This window comes from Procambarus clarkii, chromosome 90 (assembly GCF_040958095.1).
Source record: "Procambarus clarkii isolate CNS0578487 chromosome 90, FALCON_Pclarkii_2.0, whole genome shotgun sequence".
Taxonomy (NCBI): Eukaryota; Metazoa; Arthropoda; class Malacostraca; order Decapoda; family Cambaridae; genus Procambarus; species Procambarus clarkii.
In genome coordinates this window covers 17,964,510-17,989,142 of record NC_091239.1, presented here as the reverse complement: position 1 = coordinate 17,989,142, position 24,633 = coordinate 17,964,510, and the positions used below count along the sequence as shown (strand labels likewise).

At 45.1% G+C, this 24,633-nt stretch overlaps 1 protein-coding gene across 2 annotated transcripts in view; it reads left to right on the top strand.

Annotated features, from left to right (window-relative positions):
• The window catches only part of LOC123746624 (hematopoietic prostaglandin D synthase), a 59,793-nt gene extending 35,444 nt beyond the window's left edge, over positions 1–24,349 (top strand). Inside the window, exons 1-5 of one of the 2 annotated variants that reach the window (XM_069318418.1) lie at positions 2,763–2,914; positions 11,290–11,441; positions 12,962–13,145; positions 15,411–15,540; positions 23,799–24,349. In XM_069318418.1, the coding sequence (XP_069174519.1) occupies positions 11,309–11,441; positions 12,962–13,145; positions 15,411–15,540; positions 23,799–23,963 (612 nt within the window). In that variant the 5' untranslated portion in view covers positions 2,763–2,914; positions 11,290–11,308 and the 3' untranslated portion in view covers positions 23,964–24,349. Of the gene's footprint in view, positions 1–2,762; positions 2,915–11,289; positions 11,442–12,961; positions 13,146–15,410; positions 15,541–23,798 lie in introns of those variants that run through there. The other variant, XM_069318417.1, reaches the window with a different exon arrangement.
• Positions 24,350–24,633: the final 284 nt, after the last annotated feature.

Here is a 24,633-nt window from a genome sequence, read left to right as displayed (position 1 = left end):
TTGGCCTGACATATGTGCTGCAGGAGACAGGTCTGGCGTGATATCAACCCCCAAGTCTTTTTCCTTATCTGATTCCTGAAGAATTTCCTCTCCCAGATGATACCTTGTATCTGGCCTCCTGCTCCCTACACCTATCTTCATTACATTACATTTGGTTGGGTTAAACTCTAACAACCATTTATTCGACCATTCCTTCAGCTTGTCTAGGTCTTCTTGAAGCCTCAAACAGTCCTCTTCTGTTTTAATCCTTCTCATAATTTTGGCATCGTCCGCAAACATTGAGAGAAATGAATCGATACCCTCCGGGAGATCATTTACATATATCAGAAACAAGATAGGACCCAGTACAGAGCCCTGTGAGACTCCACTGGTGACTTCACGCCAATCGGAGGTCTCACCCCTCACCGTAACTCTCTGCTTCCTATTGCTTAGATACTCCCTTATCCACTGGAGCACCTTACCAGCTACACCTGCCTGTCTCTCCAGCTTATGTACCAGCCTCTTATGCGGTACTGTGTCAAAGGCTTTCCGACAATCCAAGAAAATGCAGTCTGCCCAGCCCTCTCTTTCTTGCTTAATCTTTGTCACCTGATCGTAGAATTCTATCAAGCCTGTAAGGCAAGATTTACCCTCCCTGAACCCATGTTGGCGATTTGTCACGAAGTCCCTTCTCTCCAGATGTGTTACCAGGTTTTTTCTCACGATCTTCTCCATCACCTTGCATGGTATACAAGTCAAGGACACTGACCTGTAGTTCAGTGCCTCTTGTCTGTCGCCCTTTTTGTATATTGGAACCACATTCGCCGTCTTCCATATTTCTGGTAGAAATATGTGCAGAGGCAAGCAAAGTGCCTCTGCACACTCTTTCAGTATCCATGGTGAGATCCATCTGGACCAACAGCCTTTCTAACATCCAGATCCAGCAGGTGTCTCTTGACCTCCTCTCTCGTAATTTCGAACTCTTCCAAGGCCGCCTGGTTTACCTCCCTTTCTCCTAGCACAGTGACCTCACCTTGTTCTATTGTGAAGACCTCCTGGAACCTCTTGTTGAGTTCTTCACTCACCTCTCTGTCATTCTCTGTATACCTGTCCTCGCCTGTTCGAAGTTTCAATACCTGTTCTTTCACTGTTTTTTCCTTCTGATGTGACTGTGGAGTAGCTGTGGTTCGGTCTTGGCTTTGTTTGCTATATCATTTTCAAAACTTTTCTCTGCTTCTCTTCTCACCCTGACATACTCATTCCTGGTTCTCTGGTATCTCTCTCTGCTTTCTGGTGTTCTGTTATTCCGGAAGTTCCTCCACGCCCTTTTGTTCAGTTTCTTCGCTTCCATACATGCCCTATTATACCATGGATTCTTCTGTTGCTTCTCGGATTTTTCCCTTTGGGCCGGGATGAACCTGTTTACTGCCTCCTGACACTTTTGGGGAACATAGTCCATCATACCCTGTACAGACTTATCTCTAAGGTCTGTGTCCCAAGGTATTTCACTTAGGAAACTTCTCATCTGTTCACAATTCCCCTTTCGGTATGCCAGCCTTTTGTTTCCTAGTTCTTTTTTGGGGGAGATAAGTCCTAGCTCTACCAGGTACTCAAAGTTTAATACACTGTGGTCACTCATTCCCAAGGGTGCTTCCATCTTGACTTCCCTTATATCCCACTCGTTTAGGGTAAATATCAAATCAAGCATTGCTGGTTCATCTTCTCCTCTCATTCTTGTTGGTTCTTTGATGTGCTGGCTTTTGTGTGTGTGTGTGTGTGTGTGTGTGTGTGTGTGTGTGTGTGTGTGTGTGTGTGTGTGTGTGTGTGTGTGTGTGTGTGTGTGTGTGTGTGTGTGTGTGAGTGTGTGTGTGTGTGTGTGTGTGTGTGCGTGCGTGTCAACATGCTGGGGCGACAAGAGTCATGGCGGAAGTCATAACAATGAAGAGTGCGCGTGAGTGAATGCGTCAGGTGGTGTCGTCGGTCGAGTGCTTGCCGGCAGCGTTCCTCCATGCAGACGACTACGGCAGGACGCCACATCTCTGGCCTTGTAGGGGAGGCAAATAATGTTGCTCTTAGACGGTCTGAAAGTTAAGATAGCCGGGGTCTTGACGTACAAGACTATATATACCCATACCAGGACCCTTATCTTGAGGTTATCTTGAGATGATTTCGGGGCTTTAGTGTCCCCGCGGCCCGGTCCTCGACCAGGCCTCCACCCCCAGGAAGCAGCCCGTGACAGCTGACTAACACCCAGGTACCTATTTTACTGCTAGGTAACAGGGGCATTCAGGGTGAAAGAAACTTTGCCCATTTGTTTCTGCCTCGTGCGGGAATCGAACCCGCGCCACAGAATTACGAGTCCTGCGCGCTATCCACCAGGCTACGAGGCCCCTAAACCCTGATCATAAGAATCTCACACATTTTGATAACAAGATCTTCATACAATGAATATAACAAAGGAATTCATTTTAACAGAGCTCTATAGCACATACAAGAATGCTGAAGAGTTTATAGAGAAATTTTGGCACATGGCAAAGGATTTTGTATGCTCATAGAGGCGCAAATTGCATGACTGGTCTGTTGTTCATGTCAACAATTGTTGTGTAATCACTGTGAAGGCCGCACTCTGTGTGTGTGTGTCACACACATATATTTTGAACACTTGTTCGTGTCACATTGGGACACGAACAAGGGGACACAGGTGGAAACTTAGTACCCAGATGAGCCACAGAGACGTTAGAAAGAATTTTTTCAGTGTCAGAGTAGTTAATAAATGGAATGCATTAGGCAGTGATGTGGTGGAGGCTGACTCCATACACAGTTTCAAGTGTAGATATGATAGAGCCCAGTAGGCTCAGGAACCTGTACACCTGTTGATTGACAGTTGAGAGGCGGGACCAAAGAGCCAAAGCTCAACCCTTGCAAGCACAATTAGGTGAGTACTCTGAACACGTCCTGGAAGCCACCAAGTTCGTCACACATATTTTGAACACTTTCTAAAATTAAGTTCTACTGAACTTATCCCCCAACTCCCCTAAGATAAATGTAGATAAGTGATCACCTTCATCGTTTTTATAACTTATCTATAAGATATAAAGATATAAATCTTATATCTTTGCATAATTGGTCGTTTGCCGTATTGTTGTTAGGGATGTAGCTGTTTCGTTTCTGGCCGGATAACGCCTTGAGTCTGTCCAACTAATGAACACTTAGGTGGATAGGTGGATAGATTCATTCATAGACAGATGGATAGATATATGGACATATATATATGGATAGAAAGATGAGTAGGTTGATGAATGAATAGGTAGATGAATGGATAGACGAATACATAGATGTATATATGGATAGATAGATGGATGGACATATACATGGACAGATAGATGGATAGATAGATTCATTGACGGATGGAGAAATAAATGAATAGATGTATGAATGGGTAGGTGGTAAAATGAATGGATGGATAGAAAGATGGACAGAAGGGAGACAGAGAGACAGGTCTGTCTCCCATTTGTCCATCTATATTTATCTATATATTATCAATCAATCTATCATTCCATATTTCTGTTCCCGGACCATCTATCAATCCATTTACTAATCTATCCATCTATCTCACGATCTATACATCCATCTATCTATTTATCTATACATCCATCTATACATCCGTCTATCTATCCATCTATTCATCCATCTATCCGTCCATCCGTCTTTCAACCTACTGATCTCTCCATCTATTTATCATCTATCTATTCATCAATGCATTCTTCTACTCATCTATTCATCCATATATCCAGTTATTTTTTTATCCGTTTCTCCATTCATCTATCCATCAATCCATCCATCTATTTGTGATTTATCCATCTGTCTGCCATGAATCCATCTATCTGTCATCTATCATCTATCCATCAATTTATCCATCTATCAATCTACCCATCCATCTATCTATCCCTCCCTCTATTTACTAGCTGCCAGTCTCCGTCCCTGTCTATCTGTCATTGCGTCTCTGTCTATTCCTGTGTGTGTCTACGGGGGTAGACCCGGCGGTGCCCGGGATCACTCCTTGATCCACAAGGATCATCCTGCCCTTCCCCCCTGAGGGGGCCTGACGGCTGAGTGGACAGCGCTCGGGATTCGTAGTCCTAAGGTTCCGGGTTCGATCTCCGGTGGAGGAGGAAACAAATGGGCAGAGTTTCTTTCACCCCTGATGTTCCTGTTCACCTAGCAGTAAATAGGTACCTGGGAATTAGACAGCTGCTACGGGCTGCTTCCTGGGGGAGGGGGGGGTAACAAAAAGGAGACCTGGTCAAGGACCGGGCCGCGAGGACGTTAAGCCACGAAATCATCTCAAGATAACCTCAAGATAACCTTGAGCATAACCAAGTAAATATTGCGTCAGCCAGAAAAATGATAGGATGGATTACGAGATTTTTCAAATCCAGGGATCCATGACAATGGTTGTACTCTTCAAGTCACTTGTGTTGTCCCGTCTTGAGTACTGCTCAGTACTCACTTCCCCCTTCAGAGCAGGAGAGATTGCTGAAATAGAGGGAATACAGAGAACATATACGGCACGCATAGACGCGATAAAACACCTAAATTATTGGGATCGTCTCAAAGCTCTCCAAATCTACTCTCTAGAAAGGAGACGAGAGATATACCAAATAATATACACATGGAAGATACTGGAGGGCCAAATACCAAATCTGCACAGTAAAATAACAACGTACTGGAGTGAACGATATGGAAGAAAATGCAGAATAGAACCAGTGAAGAGCAGAGGTGCCATAGGCACAATCAGAGAACACTGTATAAACATCAGAGGTCCAGTGAAGAGCATAGGTGCCATAGGCACAATCAGAGAACACTGTATAAACATCAGAGGTCCAGTGAAGAGCATAGGTGCCATAGGCACAATCAGAGAACACTGTATAAACATCAGAGGTCCAGTGAAGAGCATAGGTGCCATAGGCACGATCAGAGAACACTGTATAAACATCAGAGGTCCGCGGTTGTTCAACGTCCTCCCAGCAAGCATAAGAAATATTGCCGGAACAACCGTGGACATTTTCAAGAGGATACTAGATAGTTTCCTTCAAGGAGTACCGGACCAACCGGGCTGTGGTGGGTATGTGGGCCTGCGGGCCGCTCCAAGCAACAGCCTGGTGGACCAAACTCTCACAAGTCAAACCTGGCCTTGGGCCGGGCTTGGGGAGTAGAACTCCCAGAACCCCATCAACCAGGTATCAACCAGGTAACCTCAAGATAACCCCCCCTCAAGATAACCCCCCTCAAGATAACATGAAGATAACCCCCCTAACAATAACTCCCAAGATAACCTCAAGATAACCACCCTCAAGATAACCCCCCTTATTAAGATAACCTCAAGATAACCCCCCTTAAGATTACCTCAAGATAACCCCCCCTCAAGATAACTTCAAGATAAACCCCCCCCCAAAAAAAAAAATTGTGATTGGAAAATTGCTTGTATGTATGAGTGAAAACTGATGACGTTCGAACATTTCTCGAGCAGTGCTTCGCTGTGGTGTTCGAATCACGGTGCAGTAAATGCTTCGCTCAGGTACTTCGAACACAAATAATTGACCCAAAACACCTGACATTGCATATAGAACCTTAATGAATAATAATGTTAATTTATACATGGGAGGGAATTATCAGGGAGAAAGCGCCAAGCCATTACGACTATATAGCACTTGGAAAGGATCAGGATAAGGATTTGGGATGGGACGAAGGAAAGGAATGGTGCCCAACAACTTAAACGGTCGGGGATTGAAACCCCGACCTGCATGAAGCGAGGCTGTCGCTCTACTGTCCAGCCCTAGTAGTTGGACCATAACTAGAAGAACCTTATTTTTAATACACATTACGTTAAAATTTATGAGTGGTGCCGCCGCTTTAACGAGCCTGAGCCGAGAACAGCTTGGGCACCCATACATACCAATGGATACAGACATAACAATGGACAAAATTATTAAATTATTATTAATTTCCAATTAAGAAAATGTAGTTTGTGGCGGTACGGTGTTTGTTATGGTCCATGTTATGGTATGTTAAGGGTGAGACCAGCGGGTGAGTGGTGGGTGAGACCAGCGGGTGAGTGGTGGGTGAGACCAGCGGGTGAGTGGTGGGTGAGACCAGCGGGTGAGTGGTGGGTGAGACCAGCGGGTGAGTGGTGGGTGAGACCAGCGGGTGAGTGGTGGGTGAGACCAGCGGGTGAGTGGTGGGTGAGACCAGCGGGTGAGTGGTGGGTGAGACCAGCGGGTGAGACCAGCGGGTGAGTGGTGGGTGAGACCAGCGGGTGAGTGGTGGGTGAGACCAGCGGGTGAGTGGTGGGTGAGACCAGCGGGTGAGTGGTGGGTGAGACCAGCGGGTGAGAGTAGCGGGTGAGACCAGCGGGTGAGTGGTGGGTGAGACCAGCGGGTGAGTGGTGGGTGAGACCAGCGGGTGAGTGGTGGGTGAGACCAGCGGGTGAGTGGTGGGTGAGACCAGCGGGTGAGTGGTGGGTGAGGCCAGAGGGTGAGTGGTGGGTGAGACCAGCGGGTGAGTGGTGGGTGAGACCAGCGGGTGAGTGGTGGGTGAGGCCAGCGGGTGAGTGGTGGGTGAGACCAGCGGGTGAGTGGTGGGTGAGACCAGCGGGTGAGTGGTGGGTGAGGCCAGAGGGTGAGTGGTGGGTGAGACCAGCGGGTGAGTGGTGGGTGAGACCAGCGGGTGAGTGGTGGGTGAGACCAGCGGGTGAGTGGTGGGTGAGACCAGCGGGTGAGTGGTGGGTGAGACCAGCGGGTGAGTGGTGGGTGAGACCAGCGGGTGAGTGGTGGGTGAGACCAGCGGGTGAGTGGTGGGTGAGGCCAGAGGGTGAGTGGTGGGTGAGACCAGCGGGTGAGTGGTGGGTGAGACCAGCGGGTGAGTGGTGGGTGAGACCAGCGGGTGAGTGGTGGGTGAGACCAGCGGGTGAGTGGTGGGTGAGACCAGCGAGTGTGTGGTGGGTGAGACCAGCGGGTGAGTGGTGGGTGAGGCCAGCGGGTGAGTGGTGGGTGAGACCAGCGGGTGAGTGGTGGGTGAGACCAGCGGGTGAGTGGTGGGTGAGACCAGCGGGTGAGTGGTGGGTGAGGCCAGCGGGTGAGTGGTGGGTGAGGCCAGCGGGTGAGTGGTGGGTGAGACCAGCGGGTGAGTGGTGGGTGAGGCCAGCGGGTGAGTGGTGGGTGAGGCCAGAGGGTGAGTGGTGGGTGAGACCAGCGGGTGAGTGGAGGGTGAGACCAGCGGGTGAGTGGTGGGTGAGACCAGCGGGTGAGTGGTGGGTGAGACCAGCGGGTGAGTGGTGGGTGAGACCAGCGGGTGAGTGGTGGGTGAGACCAGCGGGTGAGTGGTGGGTGAGACCAGCGGGTGAGACCAGCGGGTGAGTGGTGGGTGAGACCAGCGGGTGAGTGGTGGGTGAGACCAGCGGGTGAGTGGTGGGACCGATAGTGAGAACACAATTGCTGAAAGTAAAGAGTTTGTGTTGCTGACTCAGCACAACACAAGCGCTGGAATAACACGAACCTCGCTCATCACCATCGCTTCCTCCACCATCACCATCACTCCCTCCACCATCACCATCACTCCCTCCACCATCACCATCACTGCCTCCACCATCACCATCACTCCCTCCACCATCACCATCACTGCCTCCACCATCACCATCACTGCCTCCACCATCACCATCACTGCCTCCACCATCACCATCACTGCCTCCACCATCACCACCAGCACCACCACCATCACTGCCTCCACCACCACCACCACCAACACACAATCATCGCCACCATCACTACTCACACCATCATTATCACCATCACCCTAAATTACCTTACCTTTCGATGATTCCGAGGATCAACGTCCCCGCGGCCCGGTCTCTGACCAGTCTCCAGGTTCTTGTTCTGGTCAACCAGGCTGTTTGACACGGCTTCTAGCAGACCGACGTATGAATCTCAGCTTCGTTTATCAGGCATCTTCTGGAGATGTTTATATCGAGTTTTCTAACCAGGCGGCCTTGTCAGAAACCGGGCCGCGGAGCCGATGATCCTCGGACTCACCGGGAGGTTAGATGGATAAGGGAGCCTTTACGGGTTGTCAGTAAGTGGAATACATTGAAAGGAGAAGTTGTGGAAGCTCCCCACCACCACCACCATCAGTACCACTATCACTACCACTACCACTATCATCACAAACACCACCACAACCGCTACGGCCTCTCTCTTAGCCAATAACTGTAGTTCTTCTTCGTATCCACCTTCCCTCTCCCTCCCTCCGTCCATATTCCTTCTCCGAAAGGAAGCCTCCGTTCCTTTCCGTGACTGTTATATCTTACATTCCCATGGAAAATGGTGGGGGAGCTGCCCTTTCTAGATGTAACAGTCATGGAAAGGAACAGAGGCTTCCACACTGGAGTCAACACTAAGGAAACAAACATAGGAATGTGCCTCAATGCCAACAGTGACTGCCCAAAGAGGTACAAGAGGAGTGTTGTCAACGCTTACGTCGACCGGGCTGTCAGCCACAGCTCAGGATGGAAGCAAGTTGATGAAGAACTCTGTAGGGTAAGACAGGTCCTAGTCAACAATGGCTTCTCTAACGGTTTTGTTGAAGACGTCATAAAAAGAAAGGTTAAACGCCATGCAACCTCTCAAGAGTCAACTAACACAACACTTGTACCCTCTAGTAGACTATTTTACAGGAAGTTCTTTTCGACGGCTCATAAAATGAAGGAAAGGGTCCTGAAGGATATTATTGATAGGAACGTTATCCCTACAGACAAAAATCAGAAAATACAATTAACAATTTACTACAAAAACAAAAAAAAACGGCCAACCTACTCATAAAGAACTCTCCAGACACCAAACAGAATGCCTTGAAGGAAACCAATGTCGTCTATGCCTTCACATGCCCACTTGGGGACTGTAAGCCCCAAAGAACTCAGTATATAGGCAAGACAACAACGTCTCTTTCTAGACCGTTAACCATGCACAAACAAGAGGGCTCCATCAAGGAACATATAATCTCTTCTCACAACCAGACCATCACCAGAGAAATCTTAACAAGCAATGCAGAAATCATCGATAGATACAGCGATAGCAACCGGCTCGACGTCTGCGAGGTACTACACATCAAGAAGTCAACACCAGCAATCAACAGCCAATTAATGCACAACTATATTCTACCCACTTCAAGACCCAGAACCAACATAGAAGCAGCAAGAGGAAGTATGGGCCAATAAGCATTCTACAGTTACTTCCATTCTTATGTTTTCATACCCATTGTTTTGTGTTCTGTCTTGTGTTTGTCACCTCACCCAAAACTTTTGTGCCATATTACCTCACCCAAAGCGAGTATAAGTATGATGAATTTTTATGTGTAAATTAAGTCTTTGAAAATGTAAAAAGCATTACGAAACGCGTTCAGGGGTCAGACCAGAAATATAGAATGAAATTTGTAGAGTTAATTTTTCAATTACCCTCTACAGTGAAGAAAAACGTAAGAAATATTTAGAAGATTCGTGTTAGAATTATGAATTAACCACATACACACACACATTATATATATATATATATATATATATATATATATATATATATATATATATATATATATATATATATTTATATATATATATATTTATATATATATATATATATATATATATATATATAAATATATATATATAAATATATATATATATATATATATATATATATATAAATATATATATATAAATATATATATATATATATATAAATAAATATATATATATATATATAAATATATATATATATATATATATATATATATAAATATATATATATATATATATATATATATATATATATATATATATATATATATATATATATATATATATATTGTGACGGTAAAGCGTTGGTGTTCGGCTGTTTCAAATGCTAGGGGCAGGGCCTCGTCACATTAAAGAAAAAAAAGAGAAAAAGCTGGAACTTTCGTCTGTGGTAAGATAATGGGAAGACACACAAAACACAAGTAAATTTAACAATGAAATTTTAATTACGTTAGAAAAACAAGACATGAATAAAATTAAGCATAAAATATGCAAGACAAGTCAACAAACAAAATAATAAGAATAATCACTGGCAAATGAAAAGTTACGTTAAGACAAGTGAGTAATAGCAAAATAAATAATAATAATGGAGCTGGAATATTGGCTTCGAGCTGCCACCTCTCTTAGTACACGAAAGCCAAGGCTTAGTCTACCAATGAGAGATGTCAACTGCAAGGAGCACTGGAATATTCTGACGATTCTGGGCCACTGCAGCCCAGACATCAACTTGTGGCGGAGGGTGGAGGGCAGGTGCAACGGGACACCAGCCAATCAGCGACAGGCAGGCAATGGACAAGCAGTTTGCCGGTTTACGGTGGCGGTGGCGAGCAGGTGTGCCGGTGTGCTGGATACGTTTTGCTCTCTGGGCAAAACGTTTTGGAGATACTTGCTGGATATATCTTCTATATTATCTGTTGTTGTTACGTACTTTGAAGGTAAGAGCAGGCTCAATCTCTCTTGAAAGAGATTATCGTCACAATATATATATATATATATATATATATATATATATATATATATATATATATATATATATATATATATATATATATATATATATATATATATATATATATATATATATATATATATATATATATATATATATAATCAGTAAGTAGTAAAGACTTGAGCACTTATCAGAAAAAGAAAAACCAACTGATCTTTTTTGCGAACTAAATCTTCTCCCTGTGTCTCCAACACACAAAAGTGACCTCATCTTCCCACGACACACACAGTGACCTCATCTTCCCACGACACATACAGTGACCTCATCTTCCCACGACACACACAGTGACCTCATCTTCCCACGACACACACAGTGACCTCATCTTCCCACGACACACACAGTGACCTCATCTTCCCACGACACACACAGTGACCTCATCTTCCCACGACACACACAGTGACCTCATCTTCCCACGACACACACAGTGACCTCATCTTCCCACGACACACACAGTAACCTCATCTTCCCACGACACACAAAAGTGACCTCATCTTCCCACGACACATACAGTGACCTCATCTTCCCACGACACACACAGTGACCTCATCTTCCCACGACACACAAAAGTGACCTCATCTTCCCACGACACACAAAAGTGACCTCATCTTCCCACGACACACACAGTGACCTCATCTTCCTACAACACACAAAGTGACCACCTCGCCTCCTCCTCCCCCAGGAACCCGCCAGCCGCCATCATGCCAGAGTACAAACTGATCTACTTCAACGCCCGGGGCCGCGCTGAGCTGATCCGCTGGATCTTCGCGTACGGCGACATCCCCTACACGGACGAGCGCGTCGAGAAGGAGGACTGGCCTGAGAAGAAAAAGAGTGAGTGTGACCCATGTATCTCCAGGAGATTAGACCGAGTGGAGTCTATTGTTTGTTGTATTAATCAGTCGTATGCTCAAAATGTGTATGCCCAACCACTTTGGGTGGAGGGTAGAGCGACGGTCTCGCTTCATGCAAGTCGGCGATCAATCCTCGACGGTCCAAGTGGTTAGACACATTTCCTTCCCTCCGATCCATCCCAAATCCTTATCCTGATCCCCCTCCAAGTGCTATATAGTCGTAATGGCTTGGCGCTTTCCCCTGATAATCCCTTTTCTTCAAAATGTTTACCGATGTCGTGTGAAAATTCTTGACAGACACAAAAATAACGATTTCAAAATATACTTATACAATTTTAAGTTCATATTTATGACTGCCTTAAAATTATTTTGTGTTTAGCAATAACAAAATGTGTAACCACGTCGCTTTGCAGACACTTCTCAGAGAGCCTTACACACAAGAACATCAGATTCAGTCTTACATAGGGTTATATAGTGTGTTTCAAGAGTAAAATGCCCGTCACACAAGATGGTCAGTCATGCAATAGGAAATTTAGAAGCATTATAAGAATTCTTCCATAACTGTGACAACGCCACCTGTCCTGAAATTGAAATAAGTTTATTGAGGTAAAATACACACAAAGGGATGATCGTTCAGTACATCGTGAGGTAGCTCAAGCTATTCTCACCCCGTTGAGTACATCGTGTTAATACATACATAGACACACATCACAAGCAATAAACATATTACCGAACATTCTGAGAGATAAACATATACATTTCCTCCTTTACACAAGTAGTATGGTATCAGACGTACACACAAATACTTTTATGACCCAGGTATACTGTATAGACAATTTACCTGTCCTCACTAACCTTATATGTATCCTGAAGGTACTGAACAGCATAATGGATACAAAATTAACATAATCTATTTTCCCGGTTATTATTTGACAAATATTACGTGAACCATATTTATATATTAATTTAAAGATAAGTACGTATAATTTTGGAGAGTGGTTTTTACCAACTTCCTTTCCCAGAGAAGAATAACGTAACATTACAGATAGAATTCATGCTGAAATCGATTCTCAGGTTCTCTGGGCCATATGAATAACATTTACACACAAGGTGTTAAAGTTAAAGTTTTGTCCCGAGTTTATTGGGCATCACCACTCATCCTGTGAGTGGTCACATGGCCACATTGACAGTATTGGGCATCACCACTCATCCTGTGAGTGGTCACACCGCCATAGTGACAGTATTGGGCATCAGCACTCATCCTGTGAGTGGACACACTGCCATAGTGACAGTATTGGGCATCACCACTCATCATGCGAGCGGACACACCGTCATAGCAGCATGTACAACACTCCCCAATCGGAAGAAAACCCGCTGGGTTGTTCATCCTATCACTTGTACCCAGACACAGCTGGGACTTGCTTAACTGTCTCGAAGTTCTTTGCTATGATCGTCCCTCCTGCCATATTCCAGTTTTCCATCCGTGTCCTCTATCCTCAGACGTCCCCGGGGGCAAGGTGCCGGTGTTGATGGTGGACGGGAAGCCTCTACCACAGTCCCTGGCCATCGCCCGCTACGTGGCCAAGCAGGCGGACCTCGTCCCTCAAGACCACCTGGAAGCTGCCTACTGCGACGCCCTGGCCGACACCCTCGCTGAGGTCAAGGGGGAAGCCTATAAAATTATGTAAGTATTGGCTGGTGAATAATATGTTCAAATTGAATCAGATCTTGAAGAGCACGGTTTTGAAACAGACAAGACAGACAGACAGACAGACAGACAGACAGACAGACAGACAGACAGACAGACAGACAGACATAGGCACTCTTAACATGGGGAGCCGGTGGGCCGAGCGGACAGCACGCTGGACTTGTGATCCTGTGGTCCTGGGTTTGATCCCAGGCGCCGGCGAGAAACAATGGGCAGAGTTTCTTTCACCCTATGCCCCTGTTACCTAGCAGTAAAATAGGGACCTGGGTACCTTTACCTAGCAGTAAAATAGGTAGTCAGCTGTCACGGGCTGCTTCCTGGGGGTGGAGGCCTGGTCGAGGACCGGGCCGCGGGGACACTAAAGCCCCGAAATCATCTCAAGATAACCCAAAGGAACAGAATAAGTATCGACTTTTCCTACAAGAAATATTGATCACAATATAAGAGACTAATCTACTCCATGAAGTTCTAGTTTCTGAATGAGCTAAAATTAATTACTCAGTAATTTCAGTGTAACAACAAAGGATGACAAAGAGGTAGAGAAATAGAAAGGATTGAACTAAAGTTACCAGAATCATATAATATCCAGGAGAGGCAGAGAGAGCAAAAGGCCATCAGCGAAATAGACAGAAATCTAAAATACTTTTTCTCCTGTCCAAAATTTAGAACTAAAACCACATCTAGTATCGGGCCCCTGCGAAAGGGAGATGGAACTTTCACAGATGACGACAAAGAAATGAGTGAAATACTGAGGAATCAATACGACCTTGTCTTCAGCGAGCCACTAAACACACTGAAGATTGATAACCCAAACGAATTCTTCATGCATGTGATGCCAACATTAAATCAAATATCAGATGTCACCCTAACTCCATTTGATTTTGAAGTAGCCATAGACCGTATGCCTATGCACTATGCAGCATGCCCTGATTCCTGGAACTCCATATTCATCAAGAAGAGCAAAAAAAAAAAAAAAATAAAAAACTTTCGCAGGCCCTTAACATGTTGCGGAGATGAATCTTAGTTACTGACGTTATCCCTGACATAATAAAAACACCAGAGATAGCACCACTCCCTAAAGGAGGGAATAAAGCAGAGGCAAACAACTATAAACTGATAGCACTAACATCACACATCGTAAGAATCTTTGAAACTGATAAGAAGTAAGATCATGAAATACATGGAATCACAGCATCTCCATAACCCCGGACAACATGGTATCAGAACAGGGCGCTCTTGCCTGTCACAGTTGCTGGACCACTATGACATGGCATTAGATGCCATGGAATACAAGCAAAACGCGGATGTAATTTACACATATGTCGCAAAAGCTATCGACAAATGAGACCATCGTGTTATTGCACATAAAATGTGAACAAAAAAATTACCGGAAAAATAGGCAGATGGATCTACAATTTTCTGAGTAACAGAACCCAATGTGTAATAGTTAACAAAATAAAATCCAGCCCATCAACCGTGAAGAGCTCAGTCCCCCAGGGTACTGTGCTTGCTACAGTACTTTTTCTCATCCTCATATCGGACATAGACAAGAACACAACCTATAGCACTGTATCATCCTTTGCAGATGACACTAGGATCTTCATGAGAGTAGGCAACATAGAGGACACGGCAAACCTCCAGTCAGATGTAGATCAGGTCTTTCTATGGGCTACAGAAAATAATATGGTGTTTAACGAAGATAAGTTCCAGCTCATGCGCTATGGAAAAAAATAACATATAAAAACGGAAAACACGTACAAAACGCAGTCAAATCATAACATATGGAAGGAATTGCAGAATAGAACCAGTGAAGAGAAACCTCCAAAGGATAACTGATCAATCAGGCTGTGATTCACATGTGGAATTATTTTGGACAGCAGCCATGTCCAACAACCCAGTTGACCTGGCCATCAACCAGGAGGCCTGGCCAAAACCGGGCCCCGTGGACCATGACCTTGGGAACCAACTCCTGGTAACCACAAGGTAACCTTGTTTAAGGAGAGAAGGTGAGGAGGTTCAGCACAATAATATCACACATAATACTTTGCTTCATGTTTTATCTGGATTCGGAAGTCAATTTCATTCCTCAAAAATAAATCATATTGAATACATTACAAGTTTGAATACATTATTCAATACATTACAAGGTTTAGTCAACATTTTTTAGCCACGTTATTGTGACTCTTGATCTGCATACAAGCTTGACTTCCAGACTGAACGAATGACTTCTCTCCATGTCAGGTTCTCATCTCAGAGTGAGGAGGAGAAGAAGAAAGTCTACCGTGAGGAATTCTTCCCCAACGTGATGGCGCCGGTGCTGGAGCGCCTCGAGAAGCGCCTACAGGAGAGAGAGTGGTTCGTCTCAGACAAGGTCAGTACCAACAACCTCGAGGAAGAGTTACAAAGTAATCTTAAGGTCAAGGTGGAAGAGGTTTGGTGTGCTTTCTTATCAGTGATTATATATCAAGGACTGGTGAGAGTAAAATGTAATTTTCACAGATTTTTTTTAATTCTAGCACCTGGTGCGTCTTTATATCTCCTGACAGTCGAGTCTAGGAGTGATTGACTGACGGTCGTGATTGCTCTTGAAGTTTTGGCTTCCACGACCTCAGTGCATTCCACCTGTCAGTCACTCGTACAGAGCGTGATTAGTTCCTGTTGTTTCTGAAACTCATTTGAGTTTGTAACTTTTACCCATGTTTTATTTTCTTTTAGTTAAAAAAAAAAGGCTCTTTTTGTCCGCCTTTTCTATTCCAGTCAGAATTTTGTACTTATGTACATCTCCTCTGATCTGTGTTTCAATCAGAGTTACTAAATTGAAATCCCTTACCCCCTTCTCAAAGCTAAATCCTCTTAAATCAGCTGGGAGTCTTATCCCTTTGTCACAAAAATAAAACATTCTCAGAATCACCTACCTGTACAGTGTCAACAACGGAAGGGTCAGGGAACATCACGCGGATGATGAGGTTCATGATCACAATATACAAGATACTCACCAGCATCAACAATTTGGACAGACACCGGTTGGTCATAAATTCTGAGAACAGAGCGATGGGACACAAGGTTTGGGACATGATCCTTGGCAGACTCGTAGTATGACCTGGAGGATGTCCAGAGTCACCTGGAGGATGTCCAGAGTTACCTGGAGGATGGCCAGAGTCACCTGGAGGATGGCCAGAGTCACCTGGAGGATGGCCAGAGTCACCTGGAGGATGGCCAGAGTTACCTGGAGGATGGCCAGAGTCACCTGGAGGATGGCCAGAGTCACCTGGAGGATGGTCAGAGTCACCTGGAGGATGGCCAGAGTTACCTGGAGGATGTCCAGAGTCACCTGGAGGATGTCCAGAGTTACCTGGAGGATGGCCAGAGTCACCTGGAGGATGGCCAGAGTCACCTGGAGGATGGCCAGAGTCACCTGGAGGATGGCCAGAGTCACCTGGAGGATGTCCAGAGTTACCTGGAGGATGGCCAGAGTCACCTGGAGGATGGCCAGAGTCACCTGGAGGATGGCCAGAGTCACCTGGAGGATGGCCAGAGTCACCTGGAGGATGGCCAGAGTCACCTGGAGGATGGCCAGAGTCACCTGGAGGATGGCCAGAGTCACCTGGAGGATGGCCAGAGTCACCTGGAGGATGTCCAGAGTCACCTGGAGGATGGCCAGAGAGTCACCTGGAGGATGTCCAGAGTCACCTGGAGGATGGCCAGAGAGTCACCTGGAGGATGGCCAGAGAGTCACCTGGAGGATGGACAGAGTCACCTGGAGGATAACCAGAGTCATCTGGAGGATGGCCAGAGTCACCTGGAGGATGGCCAGAGAGTCATATGGAGGATGGACAGAGTCACCTGGAGGATGGCCAGAGTCACCTGGAGGATGGCCAGAGTCACCTGGAGGATGGCCAGAGTCACCTGGAGGATGGCCAGAGTCACCTGGAGGATGGCCAGAGTCACCTGGAGGATGGCCAGAGTCACCTGGAGGATGGCCAGAGTCACCTGGAGGATGGCCAGAGTCACCTGGAGGATGGCCAGAGTCACCTGGAGGATGGACAGAGTCACCTGGAGGATGGCCAGAGTCACCTGGAGGATGGCCAGAGTCACCTGGAGGATGGCCAGAGTCACCTGGAGGATGGACAGAGTCACCTGGAGGATGGCCAGAGAGTCATATGGAGGATAACTAGAGTCATCTGGAGGATGGCCAGAGTCACCTGGAGGATGGCCAGAGAGTCATATGGAGGATGGACAGAGTCACCTGGAGGATGGCCAGAGTCACCTGGAGGATGGCCAGAGTCACCTGGAGGATGGCCAGAGTCACCTGGAGGATGGCCAGAGTCACCTGGAGGATGGCCAGAGTCACCTGGAGGATGGCCAGAGTCACCTGGAGGATGGCCAGAGTCACCTGGAGGATGGCCAGAGTCACCTGGAGGATGTCCAGAGTCACCTGGAGGATGGCCAGAGTCACCTGGAGGATGGCCAGTCACCTGGAGGATGGCCAGAGTCACCTGGAGGATGGCCAGAGTCACCTGGAGGATGGCCAGTCACCTGGAGGATGGCCAGAGTCACCTGGAGGATGGCCAGTCACCTGGAGGATGGCCAGAGTCACCTGGAGGATGTCCAGAGTCACCTGGAGGATGGCCAGTCACCTGGAGGATGGCCAGTCACCTGGAGGATGGCCAGAGTCACCTGGAGGATGGCCAGACAGGACAGTCGACAGATGGACTTAAAATAGCAACATCGAATCGCAACATGTAAGATATAACAAGAAAACATTACTGATAACAGAAGGGGGACATCAGATGGCTGGGATAAAGTGGGATCTCTTGAGGTTATCTTGAGATGATTTCGGGGCTTTAGTGTCCCCGCGGCCCGGTCCTCAACCAGGCCTCCACCCCCAGGAAGCAGCCCGTGACAGCTGACTAACTCCCAGGTACCTATTTACTGCTAGGTAACAGGGGCATTCAGGGTGAAAGAAACTTTGCCCATTTGTTTCTGCCTCGTGCGGGAATCGAACCCGCGCCACAGAATTACGAGTCCTGCACGCTATCCACCAGGCTACGAGGCCCCCTGATAAACAAGAATACAATTGGAAGATGGAAACTTCAGACAGAGGAATATGAGAGATGATGACGACTCTTCTCAACTCTCCCGCACCTTCTTGTCGACTCAGTTAAGGTAATTATCGGGCAAAAGCCAGTAGTCCTGTTTAATACATCGAAGGGACGTAGTGAAGAAACTGAACGTTTTGTAGCAGAAATATTGTACTGAGAGAACACGGCTTCAGAGGGAAAATCATGCTGAACAAATTTGACTGAATTCTTGATAGAGTTACTAAACAAAACAGGAGACGTCCTAGACAGACTCTCTCCTCTGGACAGACAGGACGAAACTAGGGTCATGCCATGGACAGAGAGGATAGGTCAGGCTGGAGAGGAACAGACAGTGGTGTTCCACGGGGCTCTGTCCTAGAGCCATTGCTGTTTTAATGTATATAAATGTCACACAGAGAGAGTGAGCTCGAACTTGTCGATGTTTGCAGATGATGCAAAGTTAATGTGGAGACTAAGAACTGAAGAGGACTGCAGGTGATGTAAGGAGACTTTAACAAACTTCAGCATTGGGCTGCTGGAATTCAATCTAAATAACTGCAAAGTAATGAAAATGGGTTAATGAAATAGGAGACCTGTATTTAACTATACCATAAAGGGAAGTCAATTACAAGACACAATAAGGGACAAAGACTGTCAGTAGACATAATCCCGACACCAACACCTAAAGCTCATGTGAACAGGATAACATCAGCAGCATATGAGAAGTTAACACACTTAAGAACGACAGTTACGAATCTTAACAATGAAGCTTTTAAGCTCATACTCACTACCTATGTGAGACCATTAATTAATTACTAATTAATTCTATTATTAATATAATAATAATTATTGTATCTAATAATTATCACTCTTACTTCTGCTTGGTCATGGAGGAGGCCGACCTCGGGTGAAAGACGGCTGTGACTATCTCTGTCTGGAACCCGAAGGTGCGGGACCGGGCCGTCCACCTCCTGGGTCTCGTGCGGCCCCCCAGGCCCTGCTTCAGGAGGCTGGGGTCGTTCTTGCCCTTGATGGGGTGGTTCTTCTCCGGCCCCGACCACGGCGGTCTCCGGGTTTGGAGTCCCAGTGTCTTCTTTCACCAACTTCGAGGTCAAGTCCGGAGCTTATAGTTCCTGAGACGGCGCTGGAACCAATTGTATTGGCGTTTGCCTTTCCTTTGGAGACTTTAGGCGCCATGGAGAGGAGGGGGGGAACCTGCTGCTTGAGTAACAGCTTCACCCTCGTATCAACCTACCGAGGCTTTGTGCCCTGGAGAGGCCACTCCAGACCGACAACCAGAGCGCAACTCCATAGTCTCCTGAGACTGACGGATGCCTCCTATTACTTGAGTATGCAGCTTCAGTATAGAACCCACACCTTGTGAAGCATAAACATAGAGTTCAGAGGCATGCAACTAGATTAGTAATAGAATTGAGAGGCCTCAATGATTGAGAGAGAACAACTTCACAACCTCACAGAGAAGAGAGGAAACTGAGGGGATATGATAACCACACACAAGATCTTAAGGGGAATAGATAAAGTGGATAATGGAAGACAATTAATATTTAAACGAAGGTGGACAAGGGGAACATCGGTTAAAGTTGAACATGCAATTAAGTTTAATACATATCAGGAAGTTCTCGCCCCATGTCCGGATGTGAGTAACGCTGAATGCGTTGAAGGAAGAGTTGTTGAATCCAATTCCATCCGCCACTTTAAGAAAGGAATATGATGAAAATGTTAATATTGAGATAGGTAACTAGTGTGCCAGGTATGAACCGCTAGGAGGCAAGGCATAAAGAGCTGTGGGGAACTGACTCGTGAGATTTATATTTATTTAATTTATATGAATTTATATTTACGTTAATTTATATATTTCAATAACAATTTGTATGAGGTTTAGCGGACTGTATTTCTGCAATATTGTCACAAATCGACTGTTTGCACACTAGGAGGAGCAGTTTATATTAAATTTATATATATGCAGCCAATCAAACTACAGTATTTAACTCCACATATTAGTAAATACATTAGGAGGTCTTATCTTATTGTACAGTAGGCGTAGTCCACCAGGTATAACTAGGATGTAGACACCAAATAATCCTAGTGTGAGGCTAGCTTCCAACACCCAAGTAACTGATGTACCAAGATCAATTCTTGCTTCCTCTTCTATGTTCCTGTTAAAAGGACACTTGCTACAAAGCAGGAATCCTATATATGACAGCTATATCAGAGAAAAAAATATTTATTATATATGATAAGGACAAGGGATAAGTACCTGTGTTTAGTCGCTTGCTAGTGTTCTAACCGGAATTAATCTTATCTACCTAACATTACCGGCCGGAAATGACTAGATAAGATCTCGGAAAGACACTTCCCTTGATTAGATGTTGACTGCGTGTTGATGATGGTAGAACACTAATTTGATTTCCATAATACTTCGTCCAATGGAGAATTATAGGAGCTGAATTTGCTCCCCAGCGCCTCTGGTCGAGCCGGTCGGCCGAGCGGACAGCACACTGGACTTGTGATCTTGTGGTCCTGGGTTCGATCCCAGGCGCCGGCGAGAAACAATGGGCAGAGTTTCTTTCACCCTATGCAACTGTTACCTAGCAGTAAAATAGGTACCTGGGTGTTAGTCAGCTGTCACGGGCTGCTTCCTGGGGGTGGAGGCCTGGTCGAGGACCGGGCCGCGGGGACACTAAAGCCCCGAAATCATCTCAAGATAACCTCAAGAATCTCAAGATGGTCTTAACAATGGCTGACCTTCCTCACCATTGACGCCTGGCTCTCCTTGTCCAGATGACAATAAATGGTAGAAAGGGTCACATTTACTCTATTTTGATACTGATAATTAAGTTAACTCAAATGAGATGCTTTTATGATGTTAAGAGTCCAAAGACTGTTGTATTAAGAATATTTCCCAACTGAATAGCTGGTGAATTTATAGCACTATGTGGCAATGATATCTCGTTTTCTATTGACGGAAATTTCCACTGTGCTACATTTTCTATGGGTTAACATGTGTAAACAACAGCAGTAATATTATCTGCTTATTGAATTTAATATTAGTAATGGTGTCGGGTTTTCCAACAAGAGCTAGATCTCAGTAGAGCTAGACCTCTGTAGAGCTAGATCTCTGTAGAGCTATCTCTGTAGAGCTAGATCTGTAGAGCTAGATCTCTGTAGAGCTATCTCTGTAGAGCTAGATCTGTAGAGCTAGATCTCTGTAGAGCTAGATCTGTAGAGCTAGATCTGTAGAGCTAGATCTCTGTAGAGCTAGATCTCTGTAGAGCTAGATCTCTGTAGAGCTAGATCTCTGTAGAGCTAGATCTCTGTAGAGCTAGATCTCTGTAGAGCTAGATCTCTGTAGAGCTAGATCTCTGTAGAGCTAGATCTGTAGAGCTAGATCTCTGTAGAGCTAGATCTGTAGAGCTAGATCTGTAGAGCTAGATCTGTAGAGCTAGATCTCTGTAGCGCTAGATCTCTGTAGAGCTAGATCTCTGTAGAGCTAGATCTCTCTAGAGCTAGATCTCTGTAGAGCTAGATCTCTCTAGAGCTAGATCTCTGTAGAGCAAGATCTCTCTAGAGCTAGATCTCACTAGAACTAGATCTCTGTAGAGCAAGATCTCTGTAGAGCTAGATCTCTGTAGAGCTAGATCTCATTAGAACTAGATCTCTGTAGAGCAAGATCTCTGTAGAGCTAGATCTCTGTAGAGCTAGATCTCTCTAGAGCTAGATCTCTGTAGAGCAAGATCTCTCTAGAGCTAGATCTCTCTAGAGCTAGATCTCACTAGAGCTAGATCTCACTAGAACTAGATCTCTGTAGAGCTAGATCTCTGTAGAGCTAGATCTCTGTAGAGCTAGATCTCTGTAGAGCTAGATCTCTGTAGAGCTAGATCTCTGTAGAGCTAGATCTGTAGAGCTGGATCTCACTAGAGCTAGATCTCACTAGAGCTAGATCTCACTAGAGCTAGATCTCACTAGAGCTAGATCTCACTAGAACTAGATCTCTGTAGAGCTAGATCTCTGTAGAGCTAGATCTCTGTAGCGCTAGATCTCTGTAGAGCTAGATCTCTCTAGAGCTAGATCTCTGTAGAGCAAGATCTCTCTAGAGCTAGATCTCTGTAGAGCAAGATCTCTCTAGAGCTAGATCTCTCTAGAGCTAGATCTCACTAGAGCTAGATCTCTGTAGAGCTAGATCTCTGTAGAGCTAGATCTCTGTAGAGCTAGATCTCTGTAGAGCTAGATCTGTAGAGCTAGATCTCTGTAGAGCTAGATCTCTGTAGAGCTAGATCTCTCTAGAGCTAGATCTCTGTAGAGCAAGATCTCTCTAGAGCTAGATCTCTCTAGAGCTAGATCTCACTAGAGCTAGATCTCTGTAGAGCTAGATCTCTGTAGAGCTAGATCTCTGTAGAGCTAGATCTCTGTAGCGCTAGATCTCTCTAGAGCTAGATCTCACTAGAGCTAGATCTCTGTAGAGCTAGATCTCTGTAGAGCTGGATCTCTCTAGAGCTTGATCTCACTAGAGCTAGATCTCACTAGAGCTAGATCTCTCTAGAGCTAGATCTCTCTAGAGCTATCTCTGTAGAGCTAGATCTCTGTAGAGCTAGATCTGTAGAGCTAGATCTCTGTAGAGCAAGATCTCTCTAGAGCTAGATCTCTGTACAGCTAGATCTCTGTAGCGCTAGATCTCTCTAGAGCTAGATCTCACTAGAGCTAGATCTCTGTAGAGCTAGATCTCTGTAGAGCTGGATCTCTCTAGAGCTTGATCTCACTAGAGCTAGATCTCACTAGAGCTAGATCTCTCTAGAGCTAGATCTCTCTAGAGCTATCTCTGTAGAGCTAGATCTCTGTAGAGCTAGATCTGTAGAGCTAGATCTCTGTAGAGCAAGATCTCTCTAGAGCTAGATCTCTGTACAGCTAGATCTCTGTAGAGCTAGATCTGTAGAGCTAGATCTCACTAGAGCTAGATCTCACTAGAGCTAATTCTCTCTAGAGCTAGATCTCTGTAGAGCTAGATCTGTAGAGCTAGATCTCACTAGAGCTAGATCTCTGTAGAGCTAGATCTGTAGAGCTAGATCTCTCTAGAGCTAGATCTCTGTAGAGCTAGATCTCACAAGAGCTGTAAGCACTTGGATCATCGGGGAAGTGAATGCGGAGGCTGCGAACCTTGAGACCATGTGAGAAGCGAGAGGTTCTCCCAAGACTGGCAGTGAGGTATGCTAACGTCATGACATAACAGTCAGGAGAGTCACTGAGGTATAGCTAGAGGGCCGCAACATACCTGTAACACCTGCTTAGTTAACATACCGAGTAGTTTAGTATTTGTTTGGTGGTCAGGAAGACAATATTGAACAATCAAATTTTATTTGCTGTTCGAGATTTTATATATATAATATAGCATGTTTCCAATAGCAAGTTATTCATCTCATTCAAGATTTGCACATTATGACAGGGGGTCCTCGTGTATGACCAGTTATGAAGCACCATTCATTTTTCTTTTACCTGTTATTTTAGTTTTTACCGTATTTTGTGTGTGTCGCAGGTGACCTGGGCTGACCTGATGATCTCTCTGGTGTTCGGTGAGGTGCAGAAGCGGAAGGCCGAGCTGCTGGAGGCCTACCCTGCCGTGGTGACCCTTGTTAACAAGGTCAGGGACATTCTGGCCATCAAGCAGTGGCTGGAAACAGCACCTGATACCCCATTTTAAATTAGAGATGTCTACTCTACCTATGACACTATGCACCTGAAGTTAATTAACCAAACACGAGTGTGTGTGTGGTGTAATAGCTCTGGTTTAATACCTTTATTTCGTTATGGGAGGCCCGAGAATTGTTCAATATTAAGTGATATTTTTTTTATTTGATTAGGCAATATCTATATTTACTTCCCATTTTATTTGGCCAGCATTAAAAGAATCATATATATATTTTTTTTAATCCAGTCTCTTTGTTATGTAATAATTGGTTGTTTCATGTTTCGTGTTAATGCCAAGACTTATTTTGGCAAAATAAAATGTTAATTATGGTCTTCAAACAATTATATTTTCATGACATGTGACTATTTGTAGATTTTTGATAAACCAATTTTATCCTTATTCATCAAAAATACTTGTCTCCTGAAGATGGCTTTCTTCAGGAGGATGTATTTTCTTTGTATACTTTCTTTGTATACTTTCTTTGTATACTTTCTTTGTATACTTTCTTTGTATACTTTCTTTGTATACTTTCTTTGTATACTTTCTTTGTATACTTTCTTTGTATACTTTCTTTGTATACTTTCTTTGTATACTTTCGTTGTATACTTTCTTTGTATACTTTCTTTGTATACTTTCTTTGTATACTTTCGTTGTATACTTTCTTTGTATACTTTCTTTGTAT